The 19,648-nt window shown below is 50.7% G+C and overlaps 1 protein-coding gene across 1 annotated transcript in view; it reads left to right on the forward strand.

The window, feature by feature from the left end:
- Positions 1 to 19,648, forward strand: part of UBR4 (ubiquitin protein ligase E3 component n-recognin 4) — a 125,174-nt gene that overhangs the window by 81,663 nt on the left and 23,863 nt on the right. Inside the window, exons 68-91 of the mRNA XM_087702633.1 lie at positions 303 to 381; positions 738 to 971; positions 1,064 to 1,235; positions 2,639 to 2,783; positions 3,706 to 3,791; positions 5,326 to 5,413; positions 5,518 to 5,711; positions 7,391 to 7,630; positions 7,874 to 8,012; positions 9,479 to 9,604; positions 9,697 to 9,825; positions 10,613 to 10,956; positions 11,933 to 12,023; positions 13,102 to 13,186; positions 13,376 to 13,503; positions 13,629 to 13,758; positions 13,893 to 14,050; positions 14,674 to 14,783; positions 14,876 to 15,017; positions 15,939 to 16,020; positions 16,150 to 16,323; positions 17,452 to 17,573; positions 17,852 to 18,049; positions 18,318 to 18,398. Of these exons, the coding sequence (XP_087558759.1) occupies positions 303 to 381; positions 738 to 971; positions 1,064 to 1,235; positions 2,639 to 2,783; positions 3,706 to 3,791; positions 5,326 to 5,413; positions 5,518 to 5,711; positions 7,391 to 7,630; positions 7,874 to 8,012; positions 9,479 to 9,604; positions 9,697 to 9,825; positions 10,613 to 10,956; positions 11,933 to 12,023; positions 13,102 to 13,186; positions 13,376 to 13,503; positions 13,629 to 13,758; positions 13,893 to 14,050; positions 14,674 to 14,783; positions 14,876 to 15,017; positions 15,939 to 16,020; positions 16,150 to 16,323; positions 17,452 to 17,573; positions 17,852 to 18,049; positions 18,318 to 18,398 (3,477 nt within the window). The remainder of the gene's footprint in view (positions 1 to 302; positions 382 to 737; positions 972 to 1,063; positions 1,236 to 2,638; positions 2,784 to 3,705; positions 3,792 to 5,325; positions 5,414 to 5,517; positions 5,712 to 7,390; positions 7,631 to 7,873; positions 8,013 to 9,478; positions 9,605 to 9,696; positions 9,826 to 10,612; positions 10,957 to 11,932; positions 12,024 to 13,101; positions 13,187 to 13,375; positions 13,504 to 13,628; positions 13,759 to 13,892; positions 14,051 to 14,673; positions 14,784 to 14,875; positions 15,018 to 15,938; positions 16,021 to 16,149; positions 16,324 to 17,451; positions 17,574 to 17,851; positions 18,050 to 18,317; positions 18,399 to 19,648) is intronic.

A 19,648-nucleotide genomic window follows, 5' to 3' on the forward strand; every position in this document is an offset into this window, starting at 1 on the left:
GAGAACCGTGGCTCCCCAGAGCTCTGAGGCCATGTATGGCAGATGTCGTAAGTCAGCAACATCTGGACTTGGCATAAAATGACACAGGGAAGCCCAGTTTTCATATCGGTATTAAAGTTCCTTGGGTGCCATTTGTTCAAACAAACATCTGGCCTTTGCAGATGTTAACCCCCAAAACTTTATCCTCCTCCTCCTTCCATCCTCCTCTTCCCTCCCTCCTCCCTCCCTCCTCCTGCATTCCCTCCTCCTCCTCCATCCTTCCTCCTTCTCCTCCATCCCCTCCTCTCTTGTGCCCCTTCCAGATGGAGCACCTGAAGGCCTGTGCCGAAATTGCCACCCAGCGCACGGTCAACTGGCAAAAATTCTGCATCAAAGACGATTGTAAGTCCCTTGGTGGTTTAAAAAGAACGGTGCCCCCGCTCCAGAGGATCCAACGGGAGCCTCGTACTCTTCTTTTGGCTCTTGGGTCGGGGGAGGTGGGGGGGCTGATGGGAAGCAGCCAGGAAGGGACAAAGATTCCTAGTTCCTGGCTAGTTGCATCCTGAACTTCTGCTTGTAGAACCTAAGGAGCCTGAAACTGCCCCCATACTCAGCACTTTCGCAGTGGGCTTGTTCCTGCCTGCCTCTGCTTGGCCATAGCGTCTTGCAGAAATCAGATTTAAGAGGTGCTTGTTCATGAGTGTGAAAGCAAAACCAACCTTCCCCTTCTCTTCCTCCTCCTCCTCTTCTTCTTCCAGCTGTCCTCTATTTCCTCCTGCAAGTCAGCTTCCTGGTCGACGAGGGCGTCTCGCCCGTCCTCCTGCAGCTGCTCTCCTGCGCCCTCTGTGGCAGCAAGGTCCTCTCTGGGTCGTCTTCGGCAGGGTCTTCGGGCACTTCAGTCCCCGGAGGGTCCAGCTCAGGCCAGCCGTCCGGGCAAAGCAAATCCTCCACCAAGAAGAGCAAGAAGGAAGACAAGGAGAAGGAGCGAGAGGGTGAGGAGGCTGGGAGGCCTTTGGGCTGCGGTTGCCACCGTCCTCTTGACGGTTGGCAGGGCCATCGCTGAGCCCTCTGAATTCTCTCCCAGGAGACGGCTCCTCGGGCAGCCAGGAAGACCAGCTCTGCACCGCTCTGGTGAACCAGCTGAACAAATTTGCCGACAAGGAGACTCTGATTCAGTTCCTGCGCTGCTTCCTGCTGGAATCCAACTCGTCGTCCGTGCGTTGGCAGGCCCACTGTCTGACTCTGCACATCTACCGGTGAGTAGCCCAGCCCTGGGCATGCCAAGCTCTACCCATCCAGGTCCCAGGAGTGTTTATTCCTCCCCCAGGGCTGAGAAGAGAAAAAAAGCATCCAGAACAGGATGTTTGTTTGTTTATTTTAAGACCCATTGTTTTTAAAAAAACAAACTGCCTGTAGAACATGGAGATCCAAGGACAAAGAGGGAGAATCCGATAAAATAGGGGTGTCCAAGCTTGGCCCATTTTGCGATTTCTGGACTTCAACTCCCAGAATTCCCAGAAGGACAAAGAGGAATTGGTGTACTTCAAGACATGGGGGCGATTTTAGGATTGGTTAGAAAAGGAATATGAATAAAGGGTTACAGATCAAGCAACCCAGATGACACACTCTTCAACCAAGGGGAGGGGAAGGGAAAAAAAACAGAAAAGTATTAATATACAACTGTACAGTTAAAAGATGACATATGTGGAACTATTATAATGAAAATAAAATGTGGAAGAGGGAATTTATTGTTATGTAGCTTATTTTTCAGAGTATAAGGTGCACCTTTTTCCCTCAAAAAGGAGGGTGAAAATCTGGGTGCATCTTATATACAGCATTTTTGGCCTCTTGTAACCCCGCCCCCTTTGCAAAAATGGCCATGGATAGCCTTTAGGAGGCTCCTAGAATGCTTCTGGAAGAAAAAACGCCCCCACTCCCCAGGAGCAATCTACAAGCGTCCTAAAGGCTAGGCCTGTCCTTTTTTTTTTTTACTCCGAAAAATACGATAAATATGGAGCCTTGAGTTTGCTTGAATTCCACCCCGGAAATCCACCAGAGTGAAGAAGAAAATAAGTAAATACAACAACGGAAAGAGGGAGGGAGGATAGGGAAAGAAGAAAGGGAAAAGGAGAGGAAGTAAGGGGGGGTAGTAAGAGGAGGAGAGAGTAAAATAGAGGAGGAGCGGGGGAGAGGGAGGGGAAGAAGAAAAAAGAAAGGAGAGGAGGAAAGAAGAAGGTAGAAGAGGGAGGTTGGGAGGACGGAAGAAGTAGTAGGGTTGTGGTAAAATAAGATGGATATATGGGGGTGGTAGGAAAGCGACGCCGATTATATTTTTAATTTTTTTTAATGAATTTTGATAAATGTTAAAGGATAGCATATAAATGTCAATAGCACTTATGAGAGTGTATATTTGTGAATGTATATATGAGAAAGATAAATAAAACTTTTTAAAATAACTCCCAGAATTCCCCAGCCAACTTGGCCACTTTAAGACTTGTGGACTTCCACGCCTAGAATTCCCCAGCCAGCAGAATTGAACTCCACGAGTCTTTAAAAGTGCCCAAGTTTGGCCTCCTTTGACAATAAAAGTCTAGTCGTATAAGTGAAGTCTAGTCATGAATCCAAAGAGCAGCCACTGAGTGTAGGCATTTCCCTTCAGGAACTCCAACAAGTCCCAGCAAGAGCTGCTACTGGACCTGATGTGGTCGATCTGGCCCGAGCTGCCTGCCTACGGGCGGAAGGCAGCCCAGTTTGTGGATCTCCTGGGCTACTTCTCTCTAAAAACCCAGCAGACAGAGAAAAAGGTAAGAGCTTGGAAGGGTGTCTTCTCCCCAGGGGTGAAATGCTACTGGTTCTCTGGAAACGCGGGTGGGTGGGTGTCATTTTTGCTCCCAGGAGGCTTCCTGCTAGGCCAAAAATGGAAGGGTGGGGGTGCTGAGAAAGAGAGGGAGAGAGAGAGAAGAAAGAAAAAAGAAAGAGAAGAAAGAAGGAAGGAAGAAAGAAAGAAAGAGAAGGAGGAAGGAAGGAAGGAAGGAAGGGAGGGAGGGAAAAAGGAGAGGAAGGAAGGACTCCAAACCTGGCACTAGACGCAGTTTCAGAGGTTAATCCAGGGCTGGAAGGGACCTGGAGGTCATCTAGTCCAACCCTGCTCCCGCAGGACATTGTTAAAGTGAGTTTCTGTCTTCTGAGTCCCTAGTTACATGGCTACATAGTCACATGACCCCACCAAGCCACGCCCACAGAACCAGTAGTAAAAACATTTAGATTTCACCACTGCTTCTCTCCCTCCTTATTCCCTGCCCTCTCCCCCCCCCCCCCTCCCCGGGACTTTCTGCAGGCGGGGCTGGGTGCCCCGGTGCACGTTTAAAGTGTTTTAAACAACTCGGGAGGTTTGCCATCCCAAGAGCCATCCTAAGAGGAGGGGGGCACTTCTGTGCGTTTCACGGCCATCCTAGGCTAGGTCGAAAGAGCTTCAGCTGGTGAGGTTAGAGCTCAGATGTCCATCTTGCTTGCCCTGTGTGTAGAGAAGGGTGACTCACTTGCCCGGGTGCTAAAACCTGAGAAGAAAATGTTTTATTCCCCCTTCTTTCTGGAACCTGACTTCTCCAAGGATGCAGGAAGCCACTTCAGGCCACTCAGGGACCATTTCCTGTAGCTCACCTGAGTCTGCTTTATGGGACCTCCTGGTTCACAGGTTGGGTCCTTCTGATTTTTTCTCTATTTCAGTTCAAGGAATACTCCCAGAAGGCTGTGGAGATCCTCAGGATGCAGAACCACATCCTCACCAATCACCCCAACTCCAACATCTACAAGTGAGGGTTGTTTGGCGCGTTCAGAGCGGAGGGGAGCCGGGAAGGGACAGGCAAGGTGGTGGGGGTGGTGGGTGCTTCTTGTCTGGAGGTGAGAGGGGGCACTTGCCTGGCTGCCCCAATTAACTCTGCAGCGCCTGGAAATTCATCATTCTCTTTAAAGGCCCCATAATCCCTTGTGGGGTGGAGCCTGAATGGAGCTGAGTTTTTCCTGGCCAGTTGCCCTTCCTGTTGCCAGTGCGGAGTTTTGTTCAGCAGATATATTCTCATTGTGCTCAGAGAGAGGAGAGAGAAAGAGAGAGAAAGAGATTTGCCTCTACCTAGGATCGAACTCACAGCCTCCTGATTGTGAGACGGGAGCTCCACCTGTAGGCCACCGTACCCCACCCAGTTTGCAGCTTCCCGGAAATGGTTCCAAATTAATTCCAAGCAGCCTTTTTTTAGTATGTGGCTGAAAAGGAGACATCGTGGGGTGCCAACTATATTTCATGCAGTTAAATGACGAGGAAATGAAATTCAGATTTTTGCACTGATCCTGCTTAAGAATTAGGCCTGCCCTATGGAAGGTAAAAGCTGCAGCTAGCTGGGACTTTGGCCTGAGCAGAATAAATCAACTGTTCTGTCCGAGGCTTCCCCAGCAGCACGAAGCCGAGTCCTTCTCCCGATAAACCCCTTTTATTTAATTGACGGTGAATTCCTTTCCAGCAAAGTCTTTCCTCTCCCACAGTCTTTTAAGGTAGTTCACAATTACCAACCTTTATCAGGCCGATATCTTTCAGACGCCCAGTGGTGGGTTCTGGATCCCGTTCCAACCACTTCGGTTGGAACGTGCCCGGCATTACCCACATGGACGTGCGCAGCACGCGTGCATGCATCGTACCTGACAGCGATGCCTCCGCAGGCCTCCGTGCCGCTCCAGCTGCTCGGCGGAGTGCTGCGCAGGTGCTGTACGCGCCATGCGCGGAAGCACCAAAGGCTTTAAAGGATAGGTAAGGAGCTTGGGCGGGCAGGTGGGCCCTCCTGAGCACCATACTGGAACGGTACCCAGTGCTCCGGGCAGGCTCCGGTATGCCCGTACCGGGGTGTACCGGCTGCAACCCTCCCACTACAGACGCCCCAGTATTTGGCAAGAATGCAGGAATGAACTCATTGTCTCCTGCAAACTCCACATCCCTTTCGCTCCTCTTTAGTTTCCTCTGGGAGGGGTCATTCACTGTCCACCTGTGGCCTTACTCCCAAGTCTACCCCTGTTCTTTAGCTGTTCCCTTCCTCTGGCAACTCTGCGCATGCGCACACTGGGAACAGGCTCCAGCTGTTCTTCCGCCTCACTGATGTCTGACTCCGAAGGCAGCTGATAATTGGCATATGGCTCTGGCCCTCTCTCTGCCTCCAACACAGAGCCCTCATCAGAGCCTTCCCCAGACTCCAGGACTGAGCCATGTTCCTCCCCAACCTCCCCACTGTCTAAATCTGCTGCCAGCTCCACTAGCCAATGGCGGGCCACAAATCAACTGCCTTTCTTTTCCCCTCATTCCAGCACCCTCTCTGGCCTTGTGGAGTTTGATGGCCACTACTTAGAGAGTGACCCCTGTCTCGTTTGCAACAACCCTGAAGTGCCTTTCTGCGTAAGTGTCGTCCCCCCACCCCACCCACCTCGGGCTTTCCAGCCCCGCCAGCCTTCAGCTTCTTCCAGCCCATCTCTCTCTCTCTCTTCTCTCTTTTCTCCCAGTACATCAAGCTGTCCTCCATCAAGGTGGACACCCGTTATACCACCACACAGCAAGTGGTCAAGCTCATCGGCAGCCACACCATCAGCAAAGTGACAGTCAAGATCGGAGACCTGAAGCGCACCAAGATGGTCCGGACCATCAACCTCTACTACAACAACCGGACCGTGCAGGCCATCGTGGAGCTGAAGAACAAGTAAGGATGACAGGCAAAATCACAAGAAGCAGCTATGGATCTCTGGCCGGAGTGCAGTTTTAGCTCTCCTTATCTTTGAAAGTTTTTTTTTTTTCCAGTTCTTGTTTGTCTGTACCCCACCATGAGGGAAATGTTGTTTTTTTTAAGAGAGAGAGAGAGATGGATACAGATATGGATTATAGATGGATAATAGATAGATTAATAGATATGGATGGTTAGAAAGATAGAGAGAGATAAACATAATACATAGAAATATAAATAATAGATGATGGATAGTTATAGATAGATAGAAATAGATGATGATATAGAAAGATAGATAGATAAGATAGTAGAAATAAACATGGTAGATAAATAATAGATGAGAGAAATATAGATAGATAGATAGATAGATAGATAGATAGATAGATAGATAGATAGATAGATAGATAGATAGTAAGATAATAGAAATAAATAAAAATAATAGATAATAGATGATGTAGCTGTAGGTAGATAAAAATAGATGATATAGAAATATAGATAGATAATAGAAATAAACATGATAGATAAATAATAGATGAGATAGAAATATAGAGAGATGATTGATTGGTAGATAGATAGATAGATAGATAGATAGATAGATAGATAGATAGATAGATAGATAGATAGATAGATAGATAGATAGATGATAGATAGATGCTAATAGAAATAGAAATAAATAAACATAATAGATAATAGATGATGTAGTAGATAGATAGAAATAGATGATGATATAGATAGATAAGATAATAGAAATAAACATGATAGATAATAGATGAGATAGAAATATAGATAGATGGTAGGTAGGTAGGTAGGTAGGTAGGTAGGTAGGTAGGTAGGTAGATGATAAGAATAGAAATAGAAATAAATAAACATAATAGATGATGGATAGTTGTAGATAGATAGATATAGATGTGATAGATAGATGATAGATAGATAGATAGATAGATAGATAGATAGATAGATAGATAGATGATAGATAGAAAAAGAAAAAGAAAAACATAATTGATAGAAATATAGATGGATAGATAGAAATAGATGATGAGATAGAAATATAGATGATAGATAAGATAACATAAGATAATAGAAATAAATATAATAGATAGAAATATAGATAGATAATAATGATAGATAGTTATAGATAAAAATAAAGAGATAAAGATAGATGATAGAGAGGTAGAGATAGAAATAGATAAACAATAGGTAGAAATATAGATAGAAATAGATGATAAGATATAGATGATAGATGGATGGAGAGAGAGGGAGATTGATAGACATAGACGATAGACAGGCAGACCTGCTCCTCAGCCACAAGCTGCAGAGTTTCTCTAGGATGTTTCTCTTCTGGCTTTGGCAAAGCTCCTTTGCCCACGAGAAGAGCTCAACTTCATTTTCAGTCTCCTCCCCATGGAGCCTTGATGGCTCTATTCATTCACCGCTGCTGGGCTCGGGGGGTGGGGTGGGGTGGGGTGGGAATGTCTTCATTCTCCATCTCTCTCGACTCATCTCATTTTAAGGGATTATTTTCAGCAGGGGGGGGGGGTAACAGGAATGCTTAGTTTTCCCTATGAATGCAGTGCAGCCAAAAGAAACAGAAATGGACTTCTGTGCCTGTTTCTCAATGTTGGCCTCCCCCCACCTCCGCCCCTTCCTGCCATCTTTAGGCCAGCCCGCTGGCACAAAGCCAAGAAGGTCCAGCTGACCCCTGGCCAGACAGAGGTGAAGATCGACCTTCCGCTGCCCATCGTGGCCTCCAACCTGATGATCGAGTTCGCCGACTTCTACGAGAACTACCAGGCCTCCACGGAGACCTTGCAGTGCCCCCGATGCAGCGCCTCGGTCCCCGCCAACCCCGGCGTCTGCGGAAACTGCGGGGAGAACGTTTACCAGTGCCACAAGTGCCGGTGAGTGAGCTTAGCTCCCCAACTCCACCCAGAGAGCTCCAGGATGGAGGAAAGGGCAGCTTTGGGTGAAACATCTCCCCCCCCCACACACACACACAGCTTGGGCTTCTCCTGGCTCTTTAGCTGGAGTCCCACCCCCGGTCCTAGTCGGTGATCTGGGTTAGGGGGAATCTCTTTGGGGAGTGGGAAAGGGGAGCAATGATGAGATTTCAATGTCAGGACCCCCTCTGTGTTGACTTCCAGGTCGATCAACTATGACGAGAAGGACCCCTTTCTCTGCAACGCCTGCGGTTTCTGTAAATACGCCCGCTTCGATTTCATGCTGTTCGCCAAACCATGCTGCGCCGTGGATCCCATCGAGAATGAAGAGGACCGGAAAAAGGTCAGGGGGAGGAGGAGGAGAGATTTTTTTCCCAAAGAATTTTTTATTTTTTTATTCTCTTACATACCATTTTAAGTATACATTCACATAATTGTTCTTCTTCTTTACGTTTATCATTCTAATACATTTATTATTTCATTTAATATATTATAATGTACAGTTTGGGTTGCTTTATTTGCCATCCCTTCCTCCTTTTGTAACCCCTCTGTGTTTTCCCTGAAACGTACCTGAAGAGACCCACTGCCTGGTTTTGGGTTGGAAAAAAGTTTGGCCTGTGTGCCAGACATTGGAATGAGCCAGAGAGCCTCTATTCCAGTGGTGGGTTCTGGATCCTGTTCCAACTGGTACGGTTGGAATGGGCCTGGTGGCATCCACATGGATGCGAGCAGCGCGCGCATGCGTCTTAGCACCTCTGCGAGCCTCCGCAATACTCCAGCTGCTCAGTGAAGCGTTGCGCAGGCACTGTATGCACCATGCGTGAGCGCAGAAGTGCTGAAGACTTAAAAGACTTGTAAGGAGCTTGGGCGGGTGGGTGGGCACTCCGGAGCACTGTACGGGAACGTATCTAGTGCTCCGGGCAGGCTCCACCTGCAACCCACCATTGCTCCATTCACAGCCTGGGAGCAGACCCCTGCTTGATCCCCAAGTTTATTACCTAGAGACCTGCTTTGTATGGAAGTTGAGGCAGCAATGTACACATATGGGGGGGGGGGGTGGAGGAGAGGAAGATGGAGGAGGGGAAGGAAAAGGAGAAGAGGAAGAAGGTGAATAACCTTCTCATATAAATAACTTGAAAGGAGAAATAGCTGCGGTGGCCTAAAGGTGGAGCTCTTGCCTCACAATTGGGAGGTTGTGAGTTCGATCCTAGGTAGAGGCAGCTATAGGGTCTCCTGCTTGAGCAGGGGATTGGACTAGATGACCTGCAAAGTCCCCTCCAACTCCAAGGTGGAGGAGTGGAAGAAGTAAAGAAGAGTAAGAAGGATAAGGGAAGGGAAACAAGGGGGAGAAGGAGGGAAAGAAAAAAAGAGGAAGAAGGTAGAGGGAGGAGAGAAAGGAAGGGAAAGGAGGAGGAGAAAAAGGAGAAATGGAAGAAGATGGAAGAGGGAAAGCAGGAAAAGAGGAAGGAAGGAGAAGAAGGAAGGGGAAGGAAAAGGAGAATGTGGAGGAGGAAGAGTAGGAAAAGAGGAAGGAAGGGGAAGGGGAAGGAGGAGAAAAAGGAAGGGGAAGGAAAAGGAGGAGGAGAAGGTGTAGGAGGAAGAGGAAAAGAGGAAGGAAGGGGAAGGAAAATGAGGAGAAAAAGGAAGAAGAAAGGGGAAGGAAAAGGAGGAGAAAAAGAAGGAGGAGAAGGTGGAGGAGAAGAGGAAGAGGAAAAGCAGGAATTTTGCTGTCCACAAAGGCTGGGGACCCCAGGGTTGTTCAGTTTAGCCAATGCCTAATCGGGGTGCTGTGGCATTTTCTCCTGCCAGGCCGTGACCAACATTAACACTCTCCTGGACAAGGCTGACCGGGTCTACCACCAGCTGATGGGCCACCGACCCCAGTTGGAGAACCTGCTCTGCAAAGTGAACGAGGCAGCGCCTGAAAAGCCACAGGTAGCGAGAGAGGGAGAAGACCGCCTCTGGGTGGACTCCGGGTGAGGCAAAGCCACCCTGGCCTGACTTCTTCCCTCTCCTTTCTGTGCCAGGATGACTCCGGGGGCAGCGGAGGCCTCAGCTCTACCTCAGCCAGCGTAAACAGGTACATCTTGCAGCTAGCGCAAGAGTACTGCGGCGACTGCAAGAACTCCTTCGACGAGCTGTCCAAGATCATCCAGGTAATGTGGGCCACTCCCAAGATCATCCAGAGTAGTCCCTTCCGTAGTCCGGCCCGCTCTGACCAGGCTGGGACAGTGACTGCCAGAATTCCCCTTGAACTGGCCTTGCCCACCCCAGGCCACCCCTTTCAGCAGGTTGGCTCTTGAGGTCAGAAACAGCTGATGGATTCAGGCCAGGCTTTTCGTCAGGCTGTCTGCTAGTCCAGAGTTCCCCAATCTTCCCAGCTGGGGCGGCGGTAGTTCCATGCAAGTGGTGGGCAAGTGTGCGCATGTGGGTATGCAGCTCCATTTGTGCAAGCTGTGGGAAAACTCGGCCTCTGCTTGTGCAAATGGAATATATATGTGCACTCTCCTGCTGCTTTGGGTGGCTTGGTTCTGAACAGCTCATGACACAGTAGTGGGCTGCGGCCCAAAGTTTGGGGACCCCCCCAGAGGTGGTATTCAGCAGGTTCTGACTAGTTCTGGAGAAACCGGTAGTGGAAACTTTGAGTAGTTTGGAGAACCGGCAAATACCACCTCTGGCTGGCCCCGCCCTCATCTATTCTCTGCCTCCCAAGTCCCAGCTGATCAGGAGGAAATGGAGATTTTACAGAATCCTTCCCCTGCCACGCCCACCAATTTTTGCCACGCCCACCAAGCCACGCCCACAGAACCAGTAGTATAGAACCCTATGTTAGTCGGTCTTAGGCTGCTCTGATGGAAGTTCCGCTCCTGGATCACCTGAGGCCCTACTCAGATTATGCCTCCCTCATGGCTCAGCCCCCTCTCTTCTCTATCATCTCCCCAGAAAGTGTTTGCCTCCCGGAAGGAGCTTCTGGAGTATGATCTCCAGCAGAGAGAGGCCGCCAGCAAGTCCTCCCGCTCAGCTGTCCAGCCCACCTTCACCGCCAGCCAGTACCGCGCCCTCTCGGTCTTGGGTTGCGGCCACACCTCCTCCACCAAATGCTACGGCTGCGCCTCGGCCGTCACCGAGCACTGCATCACGCTGCTCCGAGCCTTGGCTACCAACGCCGCCATCCGCCACATCCTGGTCTCCCAAGGCCTCATTCGCGAGCTCTTCGACTACAACCTGCGCCGAGGGGCCGCCAGCATGAGGGAGGACGTCCGCCAGCTCATGTGTCTCCTCACCAGGTGGGCTCGGCTAGCTGCCTCCCTTTCCCTCCTTCCTTTTTGCTCTTTTCCAAGAACGGGTAAGAGTTGGAACCCAGGTAGCCTCTTGCATTGGATTGGGCCCTTGTACCCGCTCAGTACTGAAGATCAGTGTCAGACTTGCCCCCGTCCGATCCCTTAGGAAAGAAAGACCCTCGACTCCATTTAGTTGAAGTGACGGGTTCTTTTACTAAAAGATGCTGGCTGCTGTAAAGTAAGGCTAGAACTAAATTTTCCGCACAAAAAAGCTAGAAAGTTTTTCCGTCATCTGAGCCCTCCCCTCATGACCAGTTTGTCTTCAGCTAATGATGAAGAGGGAGGGAGGGAGGGAGGGAGGGATGTATGTATGTATGTATGTATGTATGTATGTATGTATGTATGTATGTATGTTAGATAGATAGATAGATAGATAGATAGATAGATAGATAGATAGATAGATAGATAGATAGATAATTATAAATAGGTAGGTAGGTGGGTAGATAATAAAGAAATAGAGATGATATATTCATAGATGATAGATTATATATATAGACAGATGATAGCTAGATAGCTAGATGAGAGAGCGGGGGATGATATATAGGTAGATAGATGATAGATAGCTAGATTATAGGTAGGTAGATGATAAAGAAATAGATGATATATTCATAGATGATAGATTATATATATAGTCAAATGATAGCTAGCTAGCTAGATGAGGGGGGGGAGAGGGATGATATATAGGTAGATATATATATGATAGATGATAGATAGCTAGATGAGAGAGAGAGAAATGATATATAAGTAGATGATAAAGAAATAGATAGGTATAGATGATATATATATAGATGATAGATTTTATATATATAGGCAGATAATAGATAGCTAGATGAGGAAGGGAGGGAGAGAGAGAGAATGTGAGTGTTGGAGCACCCTGTGACACTTTAAAGATGCGTTTGTTTTATCCTCCATCTCCAACCAGGGACAACCCAGAAGCCACCCAGCAGATGAACGACCTCATCATCAGCAAAGTGTCGGCAGCGCTGAAGGGCCACTGGGCCAATCCTGACCTGGTGAGCAGCGTTGGTCAACCTTTTCTTCCTCCCTCCCTCCCTCCCTCATGTTGGCCCCTTGGGCTGGGGCTCTTCAGTAAAATAAGCTTCCAGCCTCAGCACCAGAGTTGGTATTCTACCGGTTTGGACCGTAATGGAAATCGCAGGTGGACCCGCCCACCCACCTCGGCTCTATGGCATCCAATTTAGGCACTTTTTTTTCAAAAGCGCATGCATGGAAGTCTCAGCACATGCGTGGGGTGGCACATGCGAGCAGTGAGAAAGAGACTGCATGCTCACATTTGCGAACTGGAAGGGAAGGAAATACCATCCCTGCTCGGCACCCCAAGACTGCCCTTCCCCTTTCCTGCCGAAGGGATGAACCAGCCTTGAGGTCTTCCCGGCTCCATCAACAACCTGGAAAACCTAGATCAGTGATGGTGGACCTTTTTGGGCTCGCATGCCAATATCGGGGGGAGCACAGGGGGGTTGTGCGTGACTGTGCCACACCCATAATGCAATGCGCGACCCCAGTGTGCATGACCAGTGGTCCCCCCATTTTTTGCATGCTTTTTTTGCCCTCCCTATGTTCCAGAGGTTTTATAAAAGCCTGGGGGGAGCAAAAACAGCCTGCCCCGCCCTGCCAGACCATTCAGGAGAACATAAAACAGACTTCCGGTTTGTCCATAGGGGCGTTTTTAGTCCTCCGGAGCCTTCAGAGACCTTCAGGAGGCTTCCCTGAAGGCTCCGGAGGGCTAAAAACGGCCTACGAGCAAACCAAAAGTCTGTTCCCTAATGTCTGGTTTGCCCGTAGGGCCACTTTTTTTGGCTCTGGAGGCCTCAGGGAATTTCCTGAAGTCTCCGGGGGGGCAGGAGGCTGTTTTCGCCCTCCCCAGGTTCCTATAAAGCCTCTGGAACCTGGGGTGGGCAAAAAATGGCCTCCAAAAATGGCTGATTCGTGCGCTGACCAGCTGACAGGGCAACACCTTGCGTGCCCTGACAAATGACTCCATGTGCCACCTGTGGTATGCGTGCCATAGGTTCGCCATCCCGAACCTAGATGCAACACCCCTTACTCCGTCCTTCTCCCCCGACGTAGGCCAGCAGCCTTCAGTACGAGATGCTGCTGCTGACGGACTCCATCTCCAAGGAGGACAGTTGCTGGGAATTGCGCCTGCGTTGCGGTGAGCCCCGGGGCTCGGACAGCCAGTTACGGCGGACAGGGGGGTGGAAAACAGAGTGGGAAGGATCTGCTCCCTCTCCCCCCAGAGGGAGAGAGTCACCATCCTCACTGGGACAGAACCCAGCAGGGGAGGGGGGGAATGTTATTTCTGGAGTTTTTGGTCCGATTCTGACCTCTTTGTTTGCTTCAGCCCTCAGCCTCTTCCTCATGGCCGTGAATATCAAGACGCCGGTAGTGGTGGAGAACATCACCCTGATGTGCCTGCGGATCCTTCAGAAGCTGATCAAGCCCCCGGCACCCACCAGCAAGAAGAACAAGGTACTTGCTATCCGGCTTGCCTCCCTCCCTCCCTCCCCCTCATGCCAGCCTCAGGTGTGTGGGCGCCCAGTTGCATGCAGTGATGTCTCGAGTCCCTTCCAGACTCTCTTTTTTGGGCTCCCCAGGACACGCCGGTGGACTCCCTCACCACGGTCAAGCCCTACAGCAATGAGATCCACGCCCAGGCCCAGCTGTGGCTCAAGAGGGATCCCAAGGCCTCCTACGAGGTGTGGAAGAAATGCCTCCTTGCCAGAGGTACGCTTCACCCCCACCCCCGTTCCTGGCTTCCTCCCCCAGCCGGGAGACGGAAGACCGAGGATGCTCTGCTTTGAGAGGGACGACCACTCCGCCCTGCCGCTCACTCCCGTGGCTGCTTTGACGTCTTTCAGGCCTCGAAGCCAACGGGAAGTCTCCCAGCCGAACGGAGCTGCGCCACCTCTACCTGACGGAGAAGTACGCCTGGAAGTGGAAGCAGTTCATGAACAAGCGGGGGAAGAGGACCTGCCCTCTGGACCTCAAGCTGGGACACAACAATTGGCTGCGGCAGGTGAGACACACTGATGCACGCACGGGGGGGGGAGGGGGGAGAGGACAATTTAGGGGAAGGAAAAGGAGAAGAGGGAGGAGGTGGAGGAGTGGAAGAAGAAGAGAAGAGGAACACAGTGGGGGAGAGGAAGAAGGTGAAGTAGGAAAAGGAGGAGAGGAGGAAGGAAGGGGAAGGAGGAGAAAAAAGAGAAGTAAAAGAAGGTGGAGGAGAAGAGGAAGTTGGAGGAGTGGAAGAGGAAGAGAAGCGGAAGAAGGAAAAGGGAAGGAAAAAGAGGAAGAAGGTGGAGGAGAGGAGGAGAGGAAGAAGGTGAAGTAGGAAGAGGAGGAGAGGTGGAAGAAGGTGGAGAAGAGGAAGGTGGAGGAGTGGAAGAGGAAGAGGAAAAGAAGGAAGGAGGAGGAAAAAGGAAGAAGGTGAAAGAGGAGGAGAAAAAGAGGAAGAAAGGGGAAGAAAAAGGAGAAGAGGAAGAAGGGGGAGGGGGAGGAGTAGAAGGGGGAGGAGGAAGAGGAAAGGCCAGACTCTTGCAGAAGGCGATGGAAGAAGCAGAGATTCTCCAAAGAATGAGGTGGGATCCATGCCATGTGAGTGCCCAAGGGGCATCTCCCTTCTCCTCCCCCTGTTTCCAGGTCTTGTTCACCCCAGCAACCCAAGCAGCCCGGCAGGCGGCTTGCACCATCGTGGAAGCCTTGGCCACCATCCCAAGCCGCAAGCAGCAAGTCCTTGACCTGCTGACCAGGTAAGGCCAGAGCCAGGTGAGGGAGGGGGACAGCCTCTCTCCTTCAGCTTCCTGACCTCCCTAACCCCCTCCTCCTCCCTTCTTCCTGCCAGCTACCTGGATGAGTTGAGCGTGGCAGGCGAGTGTGCGGCGGAATACCTAGCCCTCTACCAGAAGCTCATCAAGCCAGCCCGCTGGAAGGTCTACCTGGCGGCCAGGGGGGTCCTGCCTTACGTCGGCAACCTGATCACCAAGGTACGGAGCCCCCACCCCGGTCTGGGAGAGGGACGGGTCTCTAATCCCTCAGCTTCATTTTGAAGCAATAAAAAACCCCTCGCTGCTTTGGAACCACATTGATCCTCCAGGGAATTTGCTGGCCCAGCTCAATGGCCTGGCCAACAAGGACAGCAGCCGGGAAGGAATTGGTAGTAGAGTCTGACAAGAGCTGGAAAAGCTACGGCTTGGTCCTGAGACATTCAACTCAGACTCTGGAAGGTTATGTTATGTGGCCCACCAGCGGCCAGTGGAGCTGGTGTCAGACTCAGACAGTGAGGAGGTTGGGGAGGAACATGGGCCAGTCCTGGAGTCTGGGAAAGGCTCCGATGAGGGCTCTGTGTTGGAGACAGAGAGGAGGGCAGAGCCATATGCCACTTATCAGCTGCCTTCTGAGTCAGACATCAGTGAGGCAGAAGAACAGCTGGAGCCTGTTCCCAGTGTGCATGTGCAGAGCTGCCAGGAGAAGGGAATAGTTAAGGAACAAGGGTGACTCGGGAGTAAGGCCACAGGTGGACGGTGAATGGCCCCTCCCAATCATTAGGGTGAAGATCTGTTTTTGACTTCTTGCCAAGTCATTGCTGCTACCGCGTGGCGCTTGGAAGATATCGGCCTGGCATCTCTCCAAGCCTGATAAAAGGTCTGTGGTTGTGAATTCACCCTTGAAAGACTATTGGCCAGGACTTTGCTGGATATGAATGAGAGGACTTCGTATTAGCTTAATAAAAACAAGGAGTCTGCTTCCTGATTTGGTAAAGCCTAGGTCAGAACAGGTTAAAAGGAGCCTTGTTTTTTTTTGGATGCTCAGCTCCTCCAGCTCCCAGGGGGGCAGTCTTGGTCTTCCTCCCTGCCCTGGCTGTTCTGGGCCTCTTTTGTTCAAGGCTGGACATCTCTCCGTTTCAGGAAATCGCCCGTCTCCTGGCCCTGGAGGAAGCCACCCTCAGCACCGACCTGCAGCAGGGCTATGCTCTCAAGAGCATCACCGGTAGGGCAGCCGCAAGGTCCCCCTCCTCACCCCACCCCTTTGGCTTTCTTGGGCTCTGGGGAGCCGCAAGCCCCTGGCGGGGTCCCTGTTGCTCAGCAGACCTCCCTGCCCCCTCCCCCCTTCTGCCAGGCCTCCTGTCCTCCTTCGTGGAAGTTGAGTCCATCAAGCGCCACTTCAAGAGCCGGCTGGTGGGGACGGTGCTGAACGGCTACCTCTGCTTGCGGAAACTGGTGGTGCAGCGCACCAAGCTGATCGACGAGACCCAGGACATGTTGCTGGAGATGCTGGAAGACATGACCACAGGTAGATGGCGATGGGGGGAGGCACCCTTGACTTGGTTCGGCCTACTCCCAACGCTGGGCTCGGCCAAGGGGGGAAAAGAAGGAACATGAATCTGCCTAAAAAGCAATTTTCTCTCTATTTGAGATAGCAATGGCCCTTAGACTTATATACCGCTTCACAGTTGCTTTTACAGCCCTCTAAGCAGTTTACAGAGTCAGCCGCTTGCTCCCCAACAATCTGGGTCCTCATTTTACCCACCTCTGAAGGACGGGAGGCTGAGTCCATCCTGAGCCGGTTAGGACTGAACTGCTGGCAGTGGGCAGAGTTAGACTGCAATGCTGCACTCTAACCACTGGGAGGGTGGATGGATGGATGGATGGATGGATGGATGGATGGATGGATGGAAGGAAGGAAGGAAGGAAGGAAGGAAGGAAGGAAGGAAGGAAGGAAGGAAGGAAGGAAGGACTGAGACTTATAGACCGCTTCACAGTTCTTTGCAGCCCTCTCTAAGCAGTTGACAGAGTCCTCATTTTACTCACCTCTGAAGGACAGAAGGCTGAGTCCATCCTGAGCCGGTTAGGACTGAACTGCTGGCAGTGGGCAGAGTTAGACTACAATGCTGCACTCTAACCACTGGGAGGGTGGGTGGATGGATGGATGGATGGATGGATGGATGGATGGATGGATGGATGGATGGAAGGAAGGAAGGAAGGAAGGAAGGAAGGAAGGAAGGAAGGAAGGAAGGAAGGAAGGACTGAGACTTATAGACCGCTTCACAGTTCTTTGCAGCCCTCTCTAAGCAGTTGACAGAGTCCTCATTTTACTCACCTCAGAAAGATGGAAGCTGAGTCAACCTTGAGCTGGTCAGGATCAAACTGTCAAATTGCAGACAGCCAGCAGTCAGCAAAGTTAGCCCGTGGTACTGCACTCTAACCACCATGGCTCATGTTCTTCAAAAGAAAAGGGAAACTATCAACTTAGCTACTTAGTTTTGGGAAGAACGCATGTGGGGCTTCTTCACTCCTTTGGTGGGACATGACGGTCTCCCTGGTAAACCCCATTGGTCCATCCCAGGAAAGGAGCCACTTTGAAGATCACATCTCAGTGAGCCCCACTCTCCTCCCCTCCTCTCTCCCTTCTGATCTACAGGTACGGAGTCTGAGACCAAGGCCTTCATGGCCGTCTGCATCGAAACCGCCAAACGCTACAGCCTGGACGACTACCGGACACCCGTCTTCATTTTCGAGAGACTCTGTAGCATCATCTATCCGGTAAGGGGGCGGGGGACCTGGCCCTGATCCTGCCCTTCCAGGGTGCCCGCCAGTAGAGCTGGGAGTAGATTCGGACAGTGAGGAGGTTGGAGAGGAACATGGGCCAGTCCTGTAGTCTGGAAAGGCTCTGATGAGGGCTCTGTGTCGGAGGCAGAGAGGGGGCCAGGGCTATCTGACAGTTATCAGCTGCCTTCAGAGTCAGACATCACTGGGGCAGACGAACTGCTGGGAGACGGGGCCTTCTTTTCTCACCCCTGTGCTTCCCGCCTCTCTCTCAGGAGGAGAACGAAGTGACGGAGTTCTTTGTCACGCTGGAGAAGGACCCTCAGCAAGAGGATTTCCTGCAGGGCCGGATGCCCGGGAACCCCTACAGCAGCAACGAGCCGGGCATCGGGCCACTGATGAGGGACATCAAGAACAAGATCTGCCAGGACTGCGACTTGGTGGCTCTGCTGGAAGACGACAGCGGGATGGAGGTGAGGAAGCCGGGCAACAAAGCTGGAGGGTATGGCCATGCTTTCTAAGTCTAGTGCGGGGTCTGTGGTTTTGTGCAAACCCTCCTTTGCTTATGAAGCCTGGCTTTTTTTCCCCCTTTGGTGGTCCATCCAGGGCCCCCTGACTTTTTGTGCTTTGGGTAGAGGGGCCCGCTTTCCAAAAAGCAGCAACCTTTCCCCATTTTTAAAATCAACATCCTCGTTCACCGCCCCACTATGTTTTTCCTCCCCTTCCTCCTGTTTCCTTCAGCTTCTGGTGAACAACAAGATCATCAGCTTGGATCTCCCGGTGGCTGAAGTGTACAAGAAAGTCTGGTGCCCGACAAATGAGGTGAGTGGGTCCTTTTCTCCCTTAGGCCTCTCCCTTCCCTGAGGTCTTGGAATGGACACACATTCTGTGCCCTGCCCAGGCCACTGTCTCTTTTTTACACACACACACACACACACCAAGATTTCCCCCTCTTTCTTCTCCAGCTTTGCCCGCTGTGCATCCCAGAGCACATTGTGTTCAGTCACAGTAATCTGGAGCACTCTCCAGATTACTTGGGTCAGCGTTCCAAATATCCAGAATTAAATCAGAGTCCAAGGCATAGCTTTCATCCAAGTCCCAATTTAATAAGAGAGACATGTTGTTACAAACTGTGGAAAACCCGAATCTGAAAGCTTCCTGGGTTTCCCACCCAGTTCAAAGTTCAAGGCCTTGCCCCCACACCCACAAGTCCATCACATGGTCTAGTCTTCCTCTGCCATGCTGGCATTTCCACCCATCTAGTTCCGGTCAGGTGCAGAGGTGCAGAGACAAAGGATGACCTTGGGCTTCTAGAAAGGAATGTTTTATTTTGATAACACCACATTCTACAATTCTATTCCTTACTATTCCCCTCCCAATTGCCCCACTAATGAAACAGCAGAGTAAAATAATAGAGAGAGTGTGGCGGGCCAAAGAACCTAAAAGGAATATGACTGCAGGCCTGACAACTTGCTCACCAGTGCGTGTGTTTATCTGCACTGTCACTGAACATTACGATCCCCATGGTCCGAGGACTGGATCCTTAGTGGTGGAGAAAAGCAGTCAGTGTCAAGATTCCAAGTAATCTTTTACTGAGCCCCATAATCCTGGAGTCTGAGCAATTGAATGGAGCTGAGTATTTACTGGCCGGATGCCTGTCCTGTTGCCAGTGCAGAGTTATATTCAGCAGAGATATTCTCAGTCTACCCAGAGAGAGAAAGATATCTGCCTCTACCTAGAATTGAACTCACAGCCTTCTGATTGTGAAGTGAGAGCTCCACCTCTAGGCCACTGCCCCATTCTCATGGTTCCGAGTAATGCTCCCAAACAATTCAAGACTCTGAGGCCTTGGCTTCCTCAAAACTCCGGTTTATTGGGTACATCATATCGGCATGGTCAGAGGTAAAACCAACACTGAATAATTCCCTTGGTTTTGGTATCATTAAAGGATACTGACCGTCCAGTATCCACCCCACCTCCGTGTCATAGGTCCCGTTAGATAACCAAGCAGGCGATGAACTTCTCAGCGCTCCCTCCTGCCCTTGCTAGGTCACACTGATTTGACCTTGGTT

The sequence above is a fragment of the Thamnophis sirtalis genome, unplaced genomic scaffold (assembly GCF_051295495.1).
Source record: "Thamnophis sirtalis isolate CommonGarterSnake01/CBP01778 unplaced genomic scaffold, rThaSir2_p1.2 scaffold_15, whole genome shotgun sequence".
Lineage (NCBI taxonomy): Eukaryota > Metazoa > Chordata > Lepidosauria > Squamata > Natricidae > Thamnophis > Thamnophis sirtalis.